At 36.0% G+C, this 24,221-nt stretch overlaps 1 protein-coding gene across 2 annotated transcripts in view; it reads right to left on the minus strand.

Moving 5' to 3' along the window:
- Positions 1-23,618, minus strand: part of stk10 (serine/threonine kinase 10) — a 38,090-nt gene extending 14,472 nt beyond the window's left edge. The window contains exons 1-7 of one of the 2 annotated variants that reach the window (XM_088604060.1): positions 23,112-23,618; positions 13,949-14,113; positions 5,298-5,346; positions 4,170-4,319; positions 2,737-2,809; positions 1,051-1,245; positions 512-593 (exon numbers count right to left, since the gene is read on the minus strand). In XM_088604060.1, coding sequence (XP_088460186.1) covers positions 512-593; positions 1,051-1,245; positions 2,737-2,809; positions 4,170-4,319; positions 5,298-5,346; positions 13,949-14,113; positions 23,112-23,267 — 870 coding nt within the window. In that variant the 5' untranslated portion in view covers positions 23,268-23,618. Of the gene's footprint in view, positions 1-511; positions 594-1,050; positions 1,246-2,736; positions 2,810-4,169; positions 4,320-5,297; positions 5,347-13,948; positions 14,114-23,100 lie in introns of both variants that reach the window. The other variant, XM_088604061.1, reaches the window with a different exon arrangement.
- Positions 23,619-24,221: the final 603 nt, after the last annotated feature.

A 24,221-nucleotide genomic window follows, 5' to 3' on the forward strand; every position in this document is an offset into this window, starting at 1 on the left:
TGTAAAATAAAGCACCAGGTCAGCACACTCTGAACCTTTCATGTAGCAGTTATAGCCCATGGAGCCCAAAACAGGAAGACGCACACATTCTGAAACCTGCACAAGCGTGGAATATCAATATATACTGTATAGCAAATATCGAAACAAAAACTATAAACTTATCTTTAACAAATAATGGCACTAATCTGACAAAATAATGCATAATACATTAGCACTATGCAGAAACAATTAACCTAGAAAAGTGAAAAGGTCCAACTCAAGCCAAACACTAGTTAAATGAGTATCTGCTCTGTATCTGTAAAAGCTTAGATGCTCTACAAATGATAATAAACAGATATTCTTAAATTCACCGCTGCAATACTGTTACCTGTCATCTACTTGGAATATACAACGTGATACTGAAAGAGCCAATAATGGTTGTTTAAACAGCTGCTGCATAATGGATGTTTTAACAAAATTATTTATAAATGTCTAGATTACATAAACTGATGTGGAGAAATACAAAATTTACCTCCAGGAGCTGTACTGCAGTTGGGCGAGTTTCAGGGTTCTTATCCAATGACTTCTTCAGAAAATCCTTGAACTCTGCTGACCTTTGATATACAGTACAATAACAGAATTCTCATCAGGGTATAGAACAGTGTACCACCTGGTCTTGTTAAAGGCACAGTAAGGATGATATTTAAAATAAAAAATAGATACCTATAAAACAGCTACAGTAAGTCTCCTGACAAGAACATAACTAGCCATAGATACATTGTATTTTATTAAAAAAATTAAACCATTTCTCCAGGCACCTGTAGCTCATAAATGTATTTATGCCGGACTGGAGATGTATCTATAGTGATTTAACTGTAGATGAGGTCATCGATGAAATCTTGCAACTAAACAAATTAGAATGACCACAGTTGTTTGGTACTGTATAAAGGATGCGTCTTCTAAACGTATCATTGGTAGTCTTCCATTGCCAGCACAGTCTCCTGGCAGAAGGACTGCTGTCTGCTTTTCACTAGCTTGCCTGGCGATTTGCACTGAATTTGCACGACTCACCACTTGGCTGGCTGCTCTAAAGTGGGAGGATCAGACTTTGCAATTTTCAGAAGGACCCTCATGGGGTTCAGCTCATGGTGAGGAGGTTCAATCTGCGCCACCTCGATCAGCGTGATTCCAAGGGACCAGATGTCAGCCTTGTAATCATAAGGGGCATCCTTCATGGTCTCACACATCACCACCTCTGGTGCCATCCTTCAGAGACAAAAAAAGTCATTGAAAAAATTTAAATTTGCTATAACCACAATTCTGGGATAAACTAACAAGTCACAACTTGATACAAATTTTTTGACAACCAAACCACTTCTTGTTTGCAGTCAGAATTTACAACAAGGAGTCTTCACTTTGCCTCCCAGTGACCTTCAGAGGTGACAGATGACATTCAAAAACAACGTTCTGCAAAATCTGCATTTAGACAATGCTAGCGTGCAAGGCACTTAGAACTGTGACTCTGGTTTAGCTCGTTATTGCATTACCCCAAAGCAGTTATAAAAAAATGGAATAAAAGTGGAAAGATAGATTTTGCGCTATAGGCATGTACAATGTTATGAGCTCTATGAAACAATAAGAAAGCAGTTCAACAAGTCAAAGCTAAGGAATATTAAGATGGGCAACACTGAAATGCATAGCTGACCAGATTTAGAGGAGGGGTAGCAGGGCACGTTGTCTTTTCTGTCAGATATAGAGAAAAGCTTTGGCCAGAGTTACAGTAGCAGTAGCTTCTACAAGCAAGCTGGCCGATGACTTTTACGCTTTAAGTAAAACTCCAGCTCCTGTGAATTTGCAGATACCTACAATACAGGCCTGCAGTGACATTGAGAGATATGAACAGTGCAGGTGAAGGGTTCTGATAGGTGGGTGTTTGCGATGAGCAGTTTAGGAGGAGTCAGCAGCTGCAGCCACGTCTTAAACATTCCAAATGACATGGGGAAATATTGAAAAAATTGATTTCACACCATTGCATTCAAATCTCAGACTACACATATGGAAAGAATAAAGCATTATAAGTCAAAAGGGGGAATTTTCCATTTTCACCCCTTTTTAAAAAAGGGGAAACAAAACGTACTAAAATGAGCTCTACAAAACCAATTTCCGTTACATAATCTGACAAAATTTGTAGTCTGAGCTTTCAATTACCAGTCAATGTCAACTCTAGAGTACTATCTTTTTTGGACCACTAGTTGAGCAAAATAATACATTTTCCCACTCATCAGGAGACAAATGTTTTATTTTGAGAAAAACCAATGGTAATTCTTGCACTCCCAGTCTCAACAGATTTGCTGTAATGGGATGTTGTAGAACAGGATGTGGGTATTACTAAACAGCTAAGAGACATTTTATGTGGTATTTAGAACAGCCTTAGCTGCCTCTGGTTGATGATTAATCTGCCTTTCAGAAGTTCATTTCTAAGTAATGCATTTAGTACTATCAGTGCTCTTCTCCTCAGGAAGAAGGAGTAAGAATTTAAGATGTCCACATGAACAATTTAGGCTTGTTATAATACAATACAATGTGAATGAAGGATCCAGGAAAAGAAAAATTACAATCAATATTCTTGCAAGAACTTCAACAGTACAATTCTGAATGTAAAATCTAGAGGAAATTTAGACCTCAGAGTGAAGCCTTTCCAAACTGTACTTGACCCAGTATTTCAAGGCTTCATACTGTATATGACATTTTACTAACCAGTAGGGTGTCCCGATAAAGGAATCTCTTCTTTGAAGGGTTTTGGTGTTTTTTGCTGACACACCGAAGTCCGCTGCAGTGATAAGAACACATAAAAAAAGTTAATTTATAACCTGTTATGCTTCATACAAGGGATATTATCCCAATTTAAGTCTTAACCTTATGCACAGTGTGCTGCATATTCAAGGATACACCCTGATGTTAACAGTAAAGGATAGCTGCAATTACATTTTACTTTACATAGAGTAGATTTATTTTGTCATTTACAATATTCATTTTACAACTGTTCTTATAAACAATCTAATCATTTCTAAAAAGAAAAGCAAATGTATAATTGTACTCTGTACAGTATATCAAAATTAAACATGACAGCCTAAGAAGTATAAAGGCATGCTAATTTGAGTACAATAAAAATAATTATACAGTAGTGACAAGGAAAAATGCATTTTCTTAGTGACACTTGTCTCATCTTCTTATTCTTAACTAAGTTAATATCAGGGCTTGTGGTCAAAAGGTGTAATGTCTCCAAGTGAAGGTGCATTTTTCACAGACACACAAACGCCAAATAAAAAAGGCTATCTTTAATTCACCCTGGTATTCCAAAACCGGCAAAAGGTTGATCAGGAACGGCACAACTGGTAATGCAAAAACTAAATCCCTAGACAATGTTGGAGAAGGCAAAATAAAACGTCTCTTCAGATCTTTTTTGCAACAAGCATTTATTCTGTAATCTATTCAGAAAATACATTTGACTTTTTTGTTCAGTTTTATGGTAAGTCAGCAATGGTTTAACAATAGAGGTGTGCAATGAGGCAAGAAACATAAGCTATGCTCATACGATGGAATAGAACACAATAGAGTCGTAGTACATTATAACAGATATGCAGAGCATAAGAATGAATGCATTTATATACAGGTTTTATAAAGGTCCATGGAATATCAAATGCACATATGCAAAAACAATCCCCCAAGTTACCAAGTTATAATAAACCAATTTAGTCTATGAAGTATCTTACATCATATCTTTTCTATGATGTAAAAAAAATGACTAAATGCACTCCACACTACTACTCATAATGACATTTTGAAAAGCTATTAAATGAGAATAAATGTCTTTTTAAGTGCTGTATTTTGAATGGGTTAAGAGAAATGTTCAATTTCATGTGTTCTGGATAGACCAAGGATATATAGTGTGAATATAAAAGACAAATGACTTCAGTTTTTGTACACACAGTTGTCAGAATAAGTATTCTTCAAAAATGTTTAAAAGAGTATCTATAATAACAATTTGATTATTTTTACCAGTTAACAATAGAATTCGATCATAAAAATACAAAATATTGTACCGCATATATACAGTATCACAGTGGTATGTAGTAAATCAAGAGAGATTTACATTTTAAGAAAACTCAATTTAACGAAGTTGCACTCACCAAGTTTGATGTCCCCTTCCAGTGTAAGTAAAATGTTCCCAGCTTTCAGGTCCCTGTGGATTATCTTCATGCTGTGCAGGTAGTCCAGGGCTTCCAACATCTGACGACAGATGACCTGTATCTGTGGTTCTGTCAAGCCTCTGTCCAGTTCTGCGGGACAAAAGAGTTCAAATAAAAATATAAAAACCAGAAGAACCAGAACCGTCAGATTACATTCCTGATTCAATAAGATAGTTTAATAATATTCTGGTGAACAAAAAGGGCTAAATGGCCACCTTTTATCTCTACCAATAATTTTAATGTCAGAAAAAGAACACCAGCTGACTGAAAGACTGAAAATTAAAAACATTATGACAAAAAAATATTTATATTTATATTCAGTTACCCCTAAGTACAATTACAAAATAAATTATCTTTCCACCACTTTATGTCAAAGTGATGGTACAGTTCATGTTAATCTGGCACAAACGCTCTAAACTATGGAACAGTTATAGAAACTGACAGATTGGCAAACACTTTTGAAAATAATGCACTGAATAAGTGCTTTTTCAATCAATGGATGTGAAACATCTAAATATAAAACATTAATGTGGTTTTCAGGTACAATAGTACTTAAATTTAGTATCATTTTAGTGTTTTAGCAGATTAAATCTTTGGCATTGGACTTCCAAAATGTAGGTACCGGCTCTGTAGGTTAAGATTTGCATGGGCAGAAAATGCAAATGAAAAACGTCATATTATTGAAAAGAAAATCTTATCATTGAACATTAAACTAATCCAGGAGGCATATTTGGAATAAAATTCACATGTGAAGAAACAGCCTTTAACAAAACTGTGGGAATTATCTTAATATAGCTCTCTTGGAGTCCCTAGGCAATTGTCTCCAACAAAAGCAGATACATTACACATTACATCATTTGGCACTAAAAATGATCTCTTCAGAAATGGCATTGCTATGTAATTATCGATAACGCCTACAGGACAGTAAATGTCATAATATCAAAAAAGGAGAAACTTTCATATCCAAAACATCTAAAGACATAAGGAAATAAACTACAACTGGCAATAACAGGCAAAAGGCAAGAAAATGCTATAACATGGAAGGGAAGTCCAACTTGTTCTCCTTACCTAGCATGGTGGCATCTACTGCTCCTCCAGGGCAGAATTCAATCATGATCTACAGAAAAACAAGAACAGAACTTGAGTAGTTGAAATTTTGTTTGCAGCCTCAAAAGAACATGAAGTACACTGGAAAATGTACACAAAGTAAATTTTATGATTTCACTAGAAGTTGGAACGCAGTATTTGACAACCTAAAAAAGCAATTATTCATTTGCTACAACTTTTAGAACTCATTTTGGATCCTGCTGTACATGTATATCAAGTTAACTGTGAAACAACTTGTCCATCCACATTGTTGAAGCTGATACCACAGACTCGTAAAATAAATTCGAGAGATCCTCAGATAAATGAGCAAATGCACACTTCAAATCATGGTACATACCATGATGCAGCATGTCAGCTATATATACAAAACAAGATAATTTGGGATGTTAAGTTAAGGAACCCAGGATTAAAGTTTGTGCAGGAACTTTTCTTGAGTAAGAAAGAATATGAAAACTCAGGAGAAAAGTTTAAACATCTGTGGGAATTGAGCTCATGAGAGCAGCATTCACAATAAACAGACGTTACCTTTAACTGCCAAGGAGAATCTTACTTGAATTTGACACTGTTAAACCTCAAGGAAAAAAAATCATAAAATAATTCCAGTTAAACTACCTTGTCAGGATCTCAAAGGCTAGTATTAAACCCGACATCCCAGAATTAAAATCAAGTTCTCATTGCTTTCGATATTGTACACAGTTGTTCAATCTTGAAAAGCCTCCCTGTGGTGCAAAATACAAAAAGACTCTATTCTGGAATTCTGAGAGGTATACAGAGGAGAACCAAAGGACCTGGCACTGATTTATTTGAGAACGCCAAAGACCCGTTTAAAAGGAGCCCTTAAAAACGTCAATTCCAGCTACTGCAGAAAACTAAGTAGTCCCCTTAGTCCAAGTGTTGAAAGAAAATAATCTTGTTCTATTCTTTAGCTACATGTATGTATAGAAATGAAATACTGTAAAGGTCTGTACATTTAAGCAACCATCAACATAATAGAAACTAACAGAAAAAAATTACATTTGCTCTATGTGATAAAGTAATGTCAGGCAACATTTCATACCCTGCCAAAATCTATAAACAAAACATCTCAGTAAAGATGAAAACTGATATGTATGAAAATTTTACACCAAAAGAATCCCAATCTCAACTTCCTGTTCATGAAGACCCTGGCATGTCACCAGAAATTCTTTACGTTTTCTAACTTCTCAAACCCTAGAAAACCTGAAACTTGGAGCTTCAGTTACACCATAAAAGGCTAGTACATTATTATTACTGGAGGCCAAATGCAACAAGGAAAAGCAATGCATTATTAAAGGGGAACAAACTCAAAGTTTTTGCAAGAGCCTGAAAAGATCAACATGTCAATTTCACATGTCAATTTTCCCCAAACACAACCTTGGGAAAGCAGTTTTAAAAAAGACTCTGGGACCAGAAACGTGCAGGTTTATGCAGTCTTGAAGAGCTCGAGTCTCAAAAAGTAGCACAAACTCTAAAAGTGCTAGCTCTAAACACAGGCTGCACTTTACTGTCCAGACATCATGAGTTTGAGCTTGGGTCATATCACTAGCCAACTGTAACCAGGATTCTCCAAGCAGGTGCAAACAATCATCAGAATACTACTAGTTTGCAGGTTTGGAATTGCATGGCCAAAGTGTAACTGGGTTTCAGTGGTGGAGCTACAGACTCCATTGACAGTTCTAGTAGGGTTATTGAACCTCCTAGTTATTTTGTTCTGTTACATGTGGTCAAGTGCCATCAGAATAGTAATTAATACCCTGCAAAGGCCTGCCACATGGTAGTAACCTTTTAGTAATCTTCTGTTGACGATAATCTAGCTCCAACAGAACCACAGTTCTCATTGTGACAACATAAATCCCTTCAATACATACTGTACTGTTGCAAGATCACCTATACTATTAAGTCAATATAATCAACGATAAGGTGTTCACTGATGAAGCTAAGCAAACAAAAATCCAAGTTAACCACAGGCATTTAAACCTGACTACATAATGTGGGCCATTATCTACAATAGTTTTGATAGTGCTATCCTCCTCCTCCCACTCCAAGAAATAAAACAAGAAGAGGGGAATCCCAGTATGTAAACAAACTGATGCAAATTTGCACGCACGTAACACAATGTTGTTCAGAGTGATAGCAGCATAATTTGCAAAGCATAAGCCAACTTCCTTTCTGTGGAACCTTGTTGTATCATTTCCTAACTGTTTAGGCTGCGAGCCATTTGTCTCCACAAGAGAACTTAAACCCTGTTTCTGTTATGTTGGTAAGAAACATTTAAACGACTGTCCATCGTGTAGCAGGGTAAACATTGAAGAAACTGTCTTCAGAGTACACTCAATGAAAAAGTTCACTTATAATCCCTTTACACTTTTATTCCATAATGAAGGTGCTAGCATTATATCTGTCCTCAAAACTTTGGTCTGTTGTCAAGACCTTTCTGGAGAATGTGTGCATAATGTACAGATTTCATCAACATAGGGGCTTAAACATGATGCAGTCTGCCATGGATATTTTGTCCTTAACTTCAAGTGCAGAAAAGGCTAAGGGAGAAAAAAAAAATCTAAAACTTTATACAGTAAATCATAACTTTGCACACAAGGAAATGCAGAAATCACTTGCTCCCACGCAGCAGTTACTGATGAGGTCACAAGATGTCAGTGCCCACAGAAGGCACTTGTTTAGGGCCCTGCGTAGCTAATGGGTGGTCCTTTATGCTAATTAGTATTTTAAAAAGACCCTTTTTAGTTTTAGTATTTTACTCATTCAAAGTCATTAAACATTTTGAAAACAGTCCAGTACAGAAAGGATGTTTAAATTCAGCTGAGACAAAATATTTACTCTGCTTGTGGTGGTTGGGGATGGGTTAGATCACAGAACATACAGGAGTCAGACAAAGGGCTTGCAGAAATGGTCTTTAACGAATTAGATCTAGTATGGCTAAGTCATAGGGTTTTATTTGTTCCTACTTACCTTTGTAATGTAACCAAGCTCCAAATTTCAAGCATGAACCTTTAAACTGTGCTGTGTGTCTAGAGACACACACATCGTATACCCTGGATGTTTTATAATGTTTAGTTTGATTTAATCACCTACAAGTTCTAAACTTAAAAGAAATTAAGCTGTTTCAGCACATTTTAAGTATATAACATGCAACGCACTATAAAACAAAGGTTCTCAGTACAACTCATAAGTGCATTTATAACATGCAAACAGTAGCAATAATTCTCCTGGATACTATGCATAGATTGATGGGGGGTTGTATGCTCCTGTCTTCGTTGCATTAGTTTTGATTTTAAATACTAATCAGTTAAAACAAACATTGTGAAATGAGTAACTGGAAGCCTGAGGAGAGATCATGTGAATATAATTTATTCCTGTACAGTACTACTAAATAAAATACAAACTTTGAAAATCTTCTCTACAGTCCCATTTGTCATATTTGACAAGTTTAAACGGAAAAGAATCTTGCTGTTATATTTGGTTCACAAATCAATTGTTTTGACTGGTAGTCATAAGCAATAATCACTATTTAAAAAGACAAATACAACAATGTGATCAAGAACTGTACAAAAGTGCCAGAACAATTTAATGAAGGCAAGGTAATGCTAGTGCTTTTGTTAATGCTCACTGTTCATTTCATTTAACAAGTCCGCCTGTGGTATGTCCACAGGTTGCTGGACAGGCATTTACAACATATGATTGTATACACTTTAAAAACATTCTTTAAACATTACAGACGTGCTAGCCATTCAATACTTCTACAGGTCTCACTTCCATTCAAAAAATGCAGTGTGGCAAGTAAAACAAGATGCTTCAACTCAGCAGGCTTCATCACTGAGGTACACATGCAGATAAAATACTTCCCCTCCCTGTGCTTAAAGACATGAAAGAACAACAGATGCCAATTTTTACTAGGAAGTACAAGTCACTTTCGACGGCCTAAAATTTATTAGCTATTTAAGAAAACTAAAAAAGTTTCTCCTGCTTTCCACACCAGAGACGAACATGCAAACTCCACATAAACGCTGCCTAAGACCAGTATGTAATTCAGGATAAAACTGTCCAATGTGAAAACCAGACAAATTGGTCATTAAGAAGTTGGTATATATTGGGTTTTCACTTTAATTTGATCAGATGAATCACTGAATAAAGATGTTTCTTTCTGAAATTCTGTATTTTACATGAGATATACTTCATCTTCACAGTTTGGTTAGTGTTGGTTAAAAAAGTAAGATCCTAAGGTTTCATTAACACATCTACAGCATAGTAGCACAGTGGTATTAATCTTAAGCAACAGACATCTTTAACACAAATTCTGTAAATGGATTAGTAAGGACATATTCTGAGTTTATCACTGATAATATTAAACTAGAAGAATCATGGTTATTTATTAGTAATTATTTTAAGAGGAAGAATGAAACAATGACAATCAATTGCAAAAAGGCAGAGAGGAGTTAAATAAGTAGACAATTTCATAATTTCAAGGCCATTGAGAAAAGTTTAATATCCTACAATAAAGCTGTCGCCCAAACCATCCCCAAGTTAAACAATAGAATTAATCATCTATGTTGGAAACAAAGAGCTCGAATATGCAAGATTGAAAAGGTATGAAAAGTAATTCATCATACTTTCAATACACCATATGTTCTAACTGCCATTCTAACCAACCTTTTGTTGAAGACAAAAAGGTATGTTAATTATAGATTAACTTATTTAAATATTTTACATTTTTCACACTTCACTGACAGAGGGTTATGTAGTTAACATCCAAGATGTTAAGAAACCAACATGGGTAAATAAAAACCGATCCCTTATTAATTGAGTAAAACCGTTCGTAAGAGAAGGATATATCCGTCATTAATCAAGGAAAAAACATTAACTTGTGAAATCCTTCATTTCTGTTGCAATCTGTGAAAAACAGTATGTGGTCACTTGGTATATTTTGTCATCGTTTGTGCACCATGTTGTGCAAGGTTTGTGTACATCAGATCAGAAACAACAAGAGGAAAGCAGAAGAATGAAAGCAACCTTGTTACATACCTTACACTATACAGAAGAAACTACTGTACTGTATATGCCCAGTAACCAGCCACTCATTAAAACAGACTACATACTACTACTAGGTGCCAATGGGAAAAGAGGCATCTAGTGCTTGTCATACTAGAAAATACCCGTCACCAATACTTAGTAGTGATAATTTTAAAAATGTATGGCAGAATGGGGCCTCCTAAAACTTTTTTTTTTACCTAAGACAGATGTATACATGGGTCATTTAATAGCAACATTTCAGATACGCCTTCAAACTATACTATTAGTAAAGCAGAACTGGATTTCTTCATATTTGTTTACATGGCACTATTTCCCGAGCTGTTTTTTTAAATTTAGCCCTCCCTTATGATACATCTGTTCACCTATCTGATTGTGCCCGCCATTAATTCGATGAATGTTCAACCATTCCCTAAAATGGAAATGAAAGGGTTTTCCTAAAAAAAATCCATCATTATTTTACATCAAAACCAACTTCTATAATTGTTTCTGGTACTTCGCTAAAAGATTGCATCATTTCTTATACTGTATATTAATGAATGGGGACACCAGCGACTTCCACTTTTCATCATGAAAAGATCAAAAATGAAATTGCGTTAAAATGATCAAAACCTTGCAAACCTTGTAAAAAGTAATAATCCACACACTATTCCACATTGCCTAACAAAAGTTTTGCACATTCCCCAAAGAGCAACTCCTACCTTTATCAAGGTTATGTGCATTTTGATTATGTCCCAATACAGATGGTATTTCATATCTACAAATTTACAATGACAAACAAAAACTCACATTTAAAATATTTTATATTGCAATTTGAACAATCCATTCCATATCAAAAGGAGAAATTTAGGGTTTGTAAGCTTTGGGAAATATTTCTGCAAATTAAAATAAAGCATTGATGTATGGCATCCCATTTTTTGGAAGCTCATAAACCTACTGACTGAACTGATTTTGACGTCAGCTTTGCGACTGGAATGCCAATAAAAACAGTGCATCTTAGGACCCAGTGAGGTTATTCTACACTGCTTCTGTGAGGCTAAAAAAAACAAAAACAAAATCGAAGTACTTTGGAAATTGCTCATTTAGAATTTCTTCAAAACAAATGCCTAAGGATGAAAGGTGGGCATAGTATAATTCAAAATTTATACATGTCAAACGAACACAGTGTACAATGCACAAAGGTCAAACATCAAGAAAAGTTGTTATTTTAGCAACAAGTATTACAGTATTAGTTCATTCACTGGTATGAAAAAAATAATTTAGGCAATGTCAACAGCATAAAGCAGCAACACCAAGGAGCGTTTTGAAGCCTGATGTTAAACTTTGATTCTGTTCATCGGAATATTGGTTTCATGGAAGAACAAAAGATCTCTTCATTGCATGTGTGGGTTTAAGAATGCACCACCACTGCTGATTTTTGTAAGAGAATTTTGGTGAAATGCAGTTCTCCGTTTCCTTTGTTCATGAAATAAACACAAACCCTGGTAAAACATTCAGTGTAATGTGGAAAAACTCAATTCAGTTTCTATGGATAGACCATAATTGCGCTGACATATAGACAAACTCCACTTATTAGGTTATAATAACTCCCCATCAACACCTGCTAAATTAAGACTCATGATACAGCACACTATCAGATAAATGTAGCAGGAATACAATGAACCATTCACAGTAGCAGAAAAAGCAAAGGGTGGCAGTGTATTAAAGATAACATGCAGGAAAGGTGCAAAATGGTTCTTACAGTTAAACAAAACATCTTCTAATCCAATCAAATTTCACAATGTTTTGGAGATGTAATACTTTTTCAACAGCCATAGTCTTTCTTTCTCTATATGTAAAACACGTAGGGGTCTATTTTTCTCCAAACAAAAGATTCATAAACCTTTTCATAAAAGATTTCATCCAAAGCCTTGCCAGCTGAAGGCCCCCAAAATGCTGTCTTCACCTCTTAAACACAAATCTGGCTTTTCAGGAATAAATTTAAAATCTGCAGGTTTATTTATACCAGTTGCAAATTATCCAAGGAAAACATTACTAAAAGCTGCTTTTTTGTACAGTTTCTGGAATGAGCAAATTTACCTTTCACACTCTGCAATTTAAGATATTCTTGGCGAAGCCTTTAAAGACTCTCTGTATTAGTGCTACCAGTAGAATCTAATTAAACAGTTGCATATACTTGTTAGTTGCTCAGTTTAGAAACTTAACATGAAGTCCAAAAATAAAACTACAGTGAGGCCTTTCATTACATTTTTCCAGCTAGACTAGAGACTGAAAAGAGTAAGTTTTTCACAGCTAAGCTGGTTTTCTGGCACACAGTAAATATTAAACAACATTTCATAGTTTGAACACATGTACCGTACATGAAGGTCAAGTGAAAAAAATGCAAAGAATTTGTTTCTCGCTTTACACCAAACTTTCACCTGTATTTGAGATCTGTTTCAGACTCACACAGACTACACATTTTCTGAAGCATATATTGCTTACACTGGTGCAATTAACTTGCATTAAGAGACAGGCAAAATTGACCTTTTCTGTTAACACATACAGTATCAATGTTAATGTTAGTCTTTTTTTATTTACCGTTTTGGATATTTTTCAGGTCCACACTGAGCATGAAAAGATTACTTGTGTAAATATTGCTACAAATGTTAAAACACACAAGAGAAAATGTGATTGGCTCTTAAAATGCACAATAGGTTTATTCCATGCTAACAAGAGAAGAAAGAAAAAGTTCCAGTTATGGAGCCTTCTTCAGGTGTGAGAAAGACAGGGCAGTAAGCAAAGGATCACCTTTCCCCTTCTCTCAATGACAGACTCATTTTCTTCTAAATTCTCTCTATTCATTTAATAAATCATCATCATCAATAAAGGGATTGTTGTGCAACCTGTGCAAACTTTGTGCATGTTTCTCTTTTCCACAGGAGGATTACCATCAGTAACATAAAGCATTTATATTATTTGGAGCTGAGGGAAAATCTTAAGTAGATTTAACTTAATCTTGTTGAACTCTGACACATTAAAAAAAATGGTTCATATTAATTGATTAACTACGATTTGACATGGAGTTCATTTGTACCACAAGCTATATGTATATGGCTAATAAAGTGATCTTATCTAATATAGCATAGTACAGTATATGTTCTGCTGCTTTTGTGGTAATCTCCAACTTACATCAAAGGTTCTTTGGCTTTCAACTGACAATGTCTACAATAACTCCAGACATTGCTTATAAGATCAAGATGATGGGCAAATATTTATGTTTACTGGCTTTTGAGCCATTTCATTACACCATAAGTCCATTGCATTGTTTTTATTAAATATTCATAACCACAAGATCAAATTCCCCATCACATTTAGCCCTTTTCCTATGTTTTTAGCTTAAAATTATCTTACAATGTCCTAAACAGAGCCTAAAAGACTGAACAACATACTGTACTGAATCAGAGCCCACAAGAAACTGATGAGGACCCTGCTGCAAACTAGCAAAGTCTGTAGTATAATCTTATGGTTGATTTCACATGTGCCATAACAGATCAAGAGAGCAGTCTTACCCACAGCTTGTTCTCAAAGTAAAAGGCGTCAAGCAGCTTGACAATGTAATGATGATCACAGGAAGCCAAAATATCAATTTCCACCATGTAGTCTTCCAGCTCTTCTTCACTCTTTGTCTCAATCACCTTTGCAGCAGCTAGTACACCATTGTCTTTGTTTCTTGCCTGCAAAATATGAAAAATATGTATCAATACATTATGAACTAACGCAAAATAATACATTTTTAAAGTAACTTCTTTCTAATGTGTTCATTAGAACACATCTATTTTGTGTCAATCATCAAATTTTCTGAAATATATATTTAAACATGTACTGTACCCCATACTTTAGTAAAAGTCACAATTTAAGCAATTATACTTCAGAATCTGTGTCAACATCCAGATGTAACATAGCAGAACAAGTGCTAATGCTTGTATTGTTTTTACAGTGGTCGATAATTACAGCTTTGTCACAAAAGTAACATAGTAAGTAATTTATATGTCCATCTAGACCTGGCAGTTAAGTCCAAATTTGAGAATTGCACATACTCGAATTGTAATGTAATGCGCATGTTCTTTTCCACTGTGGTGTTATCAAACTTTTTTCTTACATTGCTGTGAAAAACCAGTGTGTATTTTAGACCCTTTCAGAGGTTTTCACACAAACGGCACATACACTGCATAAACAGCAGGACTGTCTACTGTGGTCTTTCACATAACCTGAGTGCCTCAGAATTTTAACATGGCTACACACCAAAGAGGTTTATAATCATACTTCAACCTGCACCGACCAAAGCCCTATATAACACAAAGGTCATAAGATGACAGAGATAACGTGCTGCAAGATGGAAAAATAAAAACCAATTGCAGGGAATTGTACAGAGTGAGTGTCTAGTGTTCGACTCCTTCACTTAGTTACAAAAAGTTTATTCATTACTGATGTTGTTTCATCGCACACCTTAGTAGACTACATCATTCAGATCATGTCCGCCTGAAACATTCAGCAGTTCTATAGGTGGGGCTGGGGTTTGTGGTTAGTTTACTAGGAAATGACAGTTTTCACAGCCACCCAGTTACAATATCTCTTCTGTTTTTAAAGTTAAATATAGAAAATAATTGAGAGTCAAAAATATTTTTTTTAAATTAAAACCTAACTTTACTAAACTAATGTCACAGTCATGTAATTTAGCTTTGATACAACAAGGAACATACTAACTACATCTAAAATAAAGAGGTGCAAAAGTTAAGAAACTCAACTGTATTTTAGGTTTCTGTCAGGTTTTCAGGTTACATTTTCCTCATACAAAGATAAACACAATAAAACCAAGTAAACACATAGCTGTAAAACCAGAATGCATGAGGTGCAAACTAACAAGCAGTCAGCTTCCTGCTGGGCTACATTTAGAAAATATCACAAAAAGGAAACTCCACACCCAGTCAGGAACCTTCAACAAGTCCCCCAGACAAACATCTTTATATGACCTAAGATTACCAGAAAAAGACAAAACTCTCAAAACCAGAGCTGTCTATGTACAAAAAAAGCAAATGAGTTTTAAGACAGAATAGAATGGAATATCATACACTACCCAACATAGTTTTGCACGATTCTGACAAACAGAAGTCACTGAAGAAGACAGATTCGCCCTTCTAAGTTTTACAGGTAAGAAATGTCTCAGGAATGCGTGGTCTAGGCCACAATGAACCACCAATCTCCTACAAAAAATTAAATAATGGCTTGCAGTATGTTATTGTCCAGTGCATAAACAGTGGTCAAATAGTGCAAACATTTCTGCACTATTTCACTCCAATCCCCTGTCATCTGAGTCTTGGATTGATCGCTTAGTGTGCGTAAGACTTCCTGAATATTTTTAATATTACACTGAATGTAATAGTAAATGATTGGAAGAGAAGTATAATGTATAATTCCTAGGGAGGAAAGGTGACTCAGATTGAGTTATTTTGCCAATCGAATCAATGCCGACACCCACTTTTACAGTAAATGAGAATCAGACCACACACCCACAGTCATGGAGAAAACCTGCTGTAGTATAGTACCCTCCTTAACATAAGAGCACAAACACATCCAGAATGGAAGCCATTGCTCCCATTTTCTTCATTTCATTTAGCAGCCAATTGAGCCTAAAACTGTCTAGTGGCTTCTTAAAACTGAGACTGGGCTTCAATCACCTGGCTGGGAAGCCTACTCTAGATGCCCACAACAATTTCTGTAAGCATTTCCTGTTCTCCGTCATAAACAGATTCCTTTTTAGTTTTGAGTTATGACCCTGTGCCCTTATTTCACCCTTGATTAACTGCACGTAGAACTCTTAGGATTTTATACACTAAATATAATCAAAGAGGCCTATTTTTATCTTTTTTGTTCCAGACTGAAGAGCCATACATTAGTGCCTTTAACCTTTCTGTATGTGACAATGCTTTGAGAACAGGAATTATTCTTGACACTATTGTTTGAACTCTTAAGGGTTTATCAACCTTTTGGTGGCATGGTAACCAAAAACAGAACACAATGCTTAATGAATTCTTATGCAACTTAAAGGTACTCTGACTTTCTTTTATTTAAACATTTTTCTGTAAACCTAAGTATTCTGTTTGCTCCTTTTATTGCTTCCTGCAATGTCTGTCTTGATGAGGACATAAACACACAAATCACTTTCATGTATAACTTCCTATAGTGCAGAATCATCCATATGACTTCATGTATAATGAAACCATTTGCCAAGTGTCTACCCTTCTATGATTAAGGTTTTGCTGATTAAGGTTTTGTCTTACATCAGTTCAATTCAAGATTGTACCCCTTAAGATGACAAGCTGTTAAGCAGTTCTCAACTCATATCAATACACTATATTATCTAGGATTCTTAAAGCTTTTAAATTTAAGAATTAGCCTGCGGGGGACTTTATCAAAACCTTTACAGACATTTAAATAGCTTAAATCATTGTTGATCTAAGAATTCTAGCATGCAAACATTTTTTGCAAGCTTTTGTCTACATTAGCTTTATTATTTCCACATTTGCCATGTTTGTAATGGCACGATCTGAAGAAAATGTTTCAATAAATGTCACACGTGTACTAGTGAAAATTCCTATTGTGCCAATGAGGAAAAAAACTGTAGTTTAACCAGTTCTTTTAAATATAGGAGGTTATGCATTTGATTATCACTAAGTCTATTAAGGTGCGTAGCTTAGACAGTACAACAACATCAAGGCTCTCTGAAGACCTGGAAATCCCCAGAAAGCATGTGTGAGCACATAAAACACGCTAATGCAATGTCACATGCAAAGCTCTGCTTCACCTATTTTTATTTTGCCCTGTGACGCTCCTCCTCAACATTTAACTGTAAAGTACACACCACATGGAGCAATCAGTAGCTCTCCTACGCATCACACTAAACCTCACAGAATCTGTAGAGCCTTAATGCAAGGACTCTCACTGTAGAGAATTATGGAGCTGTACAAAATACACTTCAATACCCCTTTCATAACTAATTCTGCTGCAGCTGTACAAACCTTCCAGACTTAATCAAGCTTATAACCCCCTTCTCCCATGCGTGAAAGCATACACACTCACAACACCATCTCTAGTGCTAAAATGCAACATAATACAACATTCAATCGGCTCAGTTTTCAGTTACTGGCACTCATCTACAGAAAGTTATTACATTAGACCTCTTTAGAGCAAAGATAGAGTCCATGACAAGCTGTAACCTCTGTTCATCCAGGGTTTCTCTTTAGCTTTGGAGAAAGAATGCACTCTTGCCATAAAGGAAAGCTCAATGGTGTCATCTCCCATTCACAAAAACACCATAACAAAATGACTATTAAAATTGTTAAAGGCACTTTTCATGTAAAAAATGGTGTGAGAGGTGGAAAAGGATATTTTTTATTGGTTATTTTCCTCTAGTTCTCTGTGGGAATATGCTTTATTTCAGGAAAGAACAACTTTATGCCTGTGCAGCTGACCTATGGAGTCGAAACCTCTACTTTTTAGATGAAAAGCATTGTTCCAAGTACTTTTACCACTCCGTTGACACTGTACAGAATCAAAATAAGGAGTACAGATTTTCTCCTATAAATATTTTCTAAAATCATTATTTTCTTCTGAAAATGTAAGCAGGTATCAGTTTTATCTGTATGTCTGGAAGTTAAAAATGTGAATAATGTATAATCAACTTTAAAAGAACCTCTAGTCACTTAAAATAATGGAACCCCTTTTACAAAATTTCAGAATGAAAAGCATTGAGAAGCAAGGCCTGAACAATGTCTAAAATAAACCATGTAATCTATATAAGTGACAGCTGAAAAATACAGAACCGTGATGTCCTGCTCAGATTGATTCTCCAAAGCAAAGGCCACAGGATGCCAATACAAAAAACAATAAAAAGGACTGACTGCAAGGAACCTCTTCTTCCTTCAGAAACAAAAGCAGACTCAAATCGTCATCACAAACATTAAAGCACATAAATCATATTCTTCTGCCAAGGCTCATAGATACTTAAGAATATACTTTCAATTGAGTATATGAACCAGGAATATGCCATGGGAAACTTTGTGAAATATTGCGCACAAACAGGATTGCTACACCTGCCAGCAAAATAAATACTGTTGTTTTAGGCTTTGCCAGAAGAGTCACTGGGAGTTACCCCCCTCTTAAACCAAAAGGTCAAAAGCAAGACTGTAAAAACAGTTCCAATACATGTAGTACATTTCCCCATATTAATTTTTTGTAGTTTCACAGTATCCAAAAAGCTACATTACCCTTATCAAGAACCATACTTGAAAGCTTTCCAGTTCCTGCAAATCCCATGAATAGCAGGATAGCATCCAATCACCAACTTTACATTAATATACAGTACATGCAGTGATGGAATTTAATTCTTAAAGAGTCCATACTTATCGAAGAGACAGCTTACGCATTGTGCATTCAGAAAAAACTATGTATTGGCGATTGAGAAGTGGCAGGCCCACAGACGTATTTTGCTTATCCTGTTTCCATCACTGAAGATAAACGCTTTTATTTCAGCACCTGACCACATTGTTTGCATTTTTCGCAATGGTTGATAAACTTGCTTCCAACATCAAGCTGAAGAAAAACCCATATGCCTACCATAGCCAAACACTTGTGGGGAAACAAAGAAATTATAGCAATATAACCACATCCATAATTTAGACTAACTGCACTACCTGTCAGAATCTTATTATATGTGTAGATGTGTGCAACTATAGGTAGCAGTTTTAGTTTGGCTAAAAAGTACACTGGATGATGTCAGAACATATCGCATATGGTACCAGCAAAAAGCAACTTCTGTGACTCAGGGGGCCACACAGTTTTTGAGATGGTCAGTGTGGCTTTACAGAGATGTTTTGGAATATGTTCTTATTATAATATGACCATAAATATGGAACTGGAACTGCGGTTTCTGTGTTTTTGAACAAATTTTCCATTAATGTCTAATGTACCAATTCTAAGCCCTATATTCTTTATACTGATCTCATTAAAGAAATATAAAATGTGTTTGCCTGTTGCAGTACAACTTCCCTTCTTGCTCTAAAGGGTCCACTGTTCTCCTACAGTACATCTACAGCATAACTGCAGTGTAGGTCTTTCTAAGTACCCTAGCCAACAAGAAATGGTCCAAAAACATCCTTCAGGTTGAACGTGAAAGAACTAAAGAAAAGGATAGAACAGGCTATTGAAAAAATCTAAACGCTTATTTATCAATCCCAGGGAAATCTTAGCCCTATTCAAGAATATACTATGTTTCTGCCAGAGTCCATTAAGGTGACAGCTTCAGCTCTACCCAAACCCAGGATCCAGATGCTGGAGAGATCTCGGAGTACTTTTGCCTCTCTCGGAGTCCTCAGGGATCACTTCCTAAAAAATACCCCTGATAATATCAGCAGTACAGTGAGACTACTCAAGCCCAAGGGCTTCTGCTAGCTCTATCCGCTTACTGTAACATTAACATCTGATTAGCCTGCTTTTTGCCTTTTAAAAGATTGGTATTTTCATTTCCCCATAATTACACCCCACCCATAAAACAAGATTCACCCTTTAAATGCCACTCACATGCACAATCTTTAGACACAAGTGAACTAGAGACCAGATACCAGACCAGAGGTTCACTGAGTGACAATTATAATCTCAAGCACATAGTTAAACAGAAACGATTAAATAGTTTTTATCTTCATTTAAATACTCTGTGTAGACTATTTTCTGTGTGCTGTCACCATCCCCCCACATCCTTCCTTGTTAGGAGATACTGTAGCTTATGGTGAAACAGGCGTATTCAATTTGTTTTCAGACTTCAAAAAGCCTACAGCCCAACTTGCAGATATATATTTTTTAACTTCAGTTGAACCTCCCCTGCAGAAAGTCTGATGACCTCTGTAAAAACATGCTGCATCCTCAATAAAGGGCATAAACACGTGTTCAAAATCACCACCCCAAAGGACACAACAGCTACACAAGCATCCTGCCAGGAAACAGTGAATTTAAGTGCCTGCCTTCCAAGTTAAAGGCTTATCAACAGGTCTCCCTAAGGTTTGGGTTTACATGCAGAGCCACATGAGATCTTGTAGAGAACTCACATCCTGCTCACACCCACCGTCAAGAGAGTTTATCGAAGACTGCACATGTCCATCTGGGAAACGGAGATTAGGAACCTACAAGTTTTGTTTCAGTAACTTCTTATTATCAAACATTTCAAAGTATCATTTACTGTGGAAATAATAAATAAATTTGTATGAGTACTACTGTACAGTTGGTTAAAACCATTACAGGCCTGCTTATATACTCTGTTCACACAGATTAAAACAACATGGTTTATTTCCCCACCAACTGACAACTCTTTACTGGGAATTTTTACTGAAATGTTCTGAAAAACTCACCGTATTTAATACTCAGTCCATCCTCACATGCATAAAATCAAACACTTCTAGCATGGGAGATGATCTATTTGGTTTGTTTTAAACTAATCAGGCTAACGAATAACTGCAGGCTATAATGGTACTTTAAAAATAAAATATAGTAACTTTAATAGGACCAAAAACATCCAGACACTGATCTATCTTGTTTTCTGGTGTACTTTAAATACTGTAAAGTGTCACTGTCTCCCCATCTTCTTGTGACAAGCTGTCCAGAAATAAGTGCTATACAGTAGCAAAGAACTGTACTGGCTGCTAAGAGATACAAGGTCACATTAAAAAATATATATATACTATTGGACACAAACAACTAGCAGCATATTCCAATCTTAGCCATCTTGTATTTGAAACCTGTTAAATGCATGAACCTATGATTGAACTTAAATTGCACACCAAAAAGAACTTTAAATTTGCTCTTTAGCTACTACCTCTACTGTTGTAATGCACTGTTTTAATCTTAAGATCCACAAATCATGACCATGTTAACATTAAAAAAGGGAAGATAAGAATTAAGCAGGAAGCTAACTGGTCATTGCCTTTTCTCCACCCAAAACTGGCCTGTGAAGTTCAAAAGTAGGTACTACTTAAAAACAGAGGAAATATTGGAATAGAAACTGCCTTGCATGTTATATATTAACCTAAACACTGTTTAGTGCCATAACATTAGTGTCATTAAGGTCTCTCACTCTGACCTGCCTTCCACAGGTCTGGAGTGTTTCAAAAGCAGTGCCCTAGAATTCTATAGACATTCCACCAGCAAATATGACATCAGCAGCATCTGAAAAACACACAGCCACTCCTACAGAGGCACCATCTTCCTCCAAACATTCATTAGGCTGTGGTCTGCTCTTCCTCCTACTTCAGCAACAGACTGTGATCAGTCTATGAGCAATCAGAGTGAAGGCACCAGAAACATACTCTCAAGACTAAGAATCACATGAAAGGAGGGCAGTGGTGATCTCTATGGCTCAACCATCACATTTCCAAAACCTTAGTAACGCAGCATGATACAGTGCTGGTTACGTATCTGTGTTATGGCATGCATAATTTTCCATGGTGTCATTTGCTCTTTTCATTGTTTTCGTCTTTGTAAAATAGAAAAAAAAACACTATAATGACATGACAATAAAACAAGTTTACTCTTGTGAGGCAAAATAAGTATAAGCTGAACCAATAGGGTCTAAGACAGAATACAGAACTGGTTTTACACAGCCTGCTTTGCACTAAACTTGCAATTCCTGATGTTAGCATCAGCAGGTCTATGATTAAGGCTAATTAGGGACTGTGAAACCAGAAGTGGAACTGGACTAAAATCCAAACCTGATCTTGGAGATATCCAATCTGTCAGCTTTTTAGGTAGCCTTTTAAGTGCTTAAAGATCACATTAACCTTGACTAATGAAGGTGTTCATTGGCCAATTACACAAAAGGACAGTCCGCAGGGACGGTTATAAAAGCTGTTTTAGATATGCAAATTACCCATTTTAAGAGCATGATAAAAACAATTGTTCTGCGATGTCAGTGATAAAAACGGGCAGATAGTGAGCAGACCACTAAACCCTTCTGACATCGAATAAAATGAAGCCAGCAAAAATCAACTAAAATCAGAAACGGAAATGCTAAACTTCTATGAAGCGCCTCCAACCAAACAAGGGTCACCCTCATTTACAAAAATATGTTGAAATGTGTTATCTATTTTTCTATTTAATGCACACAAAATAAAGTTCTGTTGAAATCTACGAACGTTGAGTTATAGCGTAGAGGAACGTCGTGAAAGTAAGAACAAGGATGTTGGAACACGAAAGCATTCAGTATGCACCAGGTTGCACAACTCTCTTCCTTAAAATTGAGCGGCAGTGGAAAACAAATGTAACCAATAGCAAATTTACTAAAACAAAAGCTTACTTTATGAGCGGGACTTGCTCAGACTTTATTTGAGTTTGATGATACATTCGTAAAATATGCTCAAACTTTCCTGGTGCATGCCAACAGAACAGGTTTATGACAGGCTCTGCCCTGACTTTTGCCGGCTTGTTGCACGAGTCTTTGGCATAACACTGGTACTGTAACTACAACACTCACGACTATATCCCCACACGTCAAATGCTATTACTGTAACCAGTAACTGTCCAAACTCGTGTCAATAATACAATGCATCTGTTTTCGCTTCCTTATTTATAAACATCTACAAATACTAAATGAAATGAAAAAGAAGCCCAGAGCGCTTACCTAAAACTTACCTTGTAAACTTTCCCAAATGCTCCATCTCCCAGCTCTCCAATAATTTCCCAAATGTCATTGGGGTTTAAGTCCCGGTGTACGTGTTCATACTGCTTCTGTTTCTTTCTGTCTAAACTTGAGAGTCGCAATATTTTGCTGAATTTCGCTAAAGCCATGTTTCTTCCCCGAAATGTAGCTCCCTTAAAAAAACAGCTTTGTGAATGAAAAGGAGTTCACCTTTTGCTGTCGCTAATTTCATTCACGCTAAACAAGCGTGTGGAGGCTGACCACCCATTACAAAATAAAATAAGCAGCTGAAGTTTGTTTTCTAAGTATTACTGTGACTACACTCAAAATAAAAGGATTGAATATATAAATATACAGTCACATAACACTAGCCATAGCTACATTATATCCGCCTGTGCTCTTTTAACACTTAAAATATGAAAGTCCTCTTCACAGCAACTCTTTAGCCTCTCATTACTTCAACTCTGCCCACCTGCTACTGCTGAACGCATTTAACTCTGAAACTAAGCAGAGAACGAAAGCCCCACCCTACCCTTGACCTCTCTGCCCCTGCAGCCATCTTGAATTTGTAGTTTTCTAGCTGGAGTTCTCGATATGTTAGTCTCTAAAATGATGCATGTGAAGAACTACATATACCATAAACAACTATCGTGGGCAGGCTTGTTGGAATTTGGAGAAAAGTCCCCTCTAAAGATTTAATACTATGGCGATAATAGATAATAATGATAGATGACATGTCGTAATGAAATAAAGTGAAACCATGGGATTCTAGTGAATTAGTTTCGTGTTTCACAGTACAATGTCATTAAAATAACATGTTTTATATTGTTATGTAGTTATTTCATTTTTTATTTTGGTTTCATACTGTTTTACTACTTCTTACGTTGCACAGATGTGTTTATTCGACAGCAGCAAAAACGCTTTCTCTTTATTTGGTCTTCAGTTAAAAACAGTGGCTGCTGTCGCTTGTGAATTCCCCGAATGGGCTTTGCAATACTACGAAGATGTCTTTTTCTGCCATCTGGTGGTTGTTAGGTGCAAAGCTGTTGTCTGGCTGCACCTTTTTTTACCACTAGACAGAGACAAAACTCTAGGGACCATTT

The sequence above is a fragment of the Lepisosteus platostomus genome, chromosome 13 (genome assembly GCF_059453375.1).
Source record: "Lepisosteus platostomus isolate fLepPlt1 chromosome 13, fLepPlt1.hap1, whole genome shotgun sequence".
NCBI classification, from domain to species: Eukaryota; Metazoa; Chordata; class Actinopteri; order Semionotiformes; family Lepisosteidae; genus Lepisosteus; species Lepisosteus platostomus.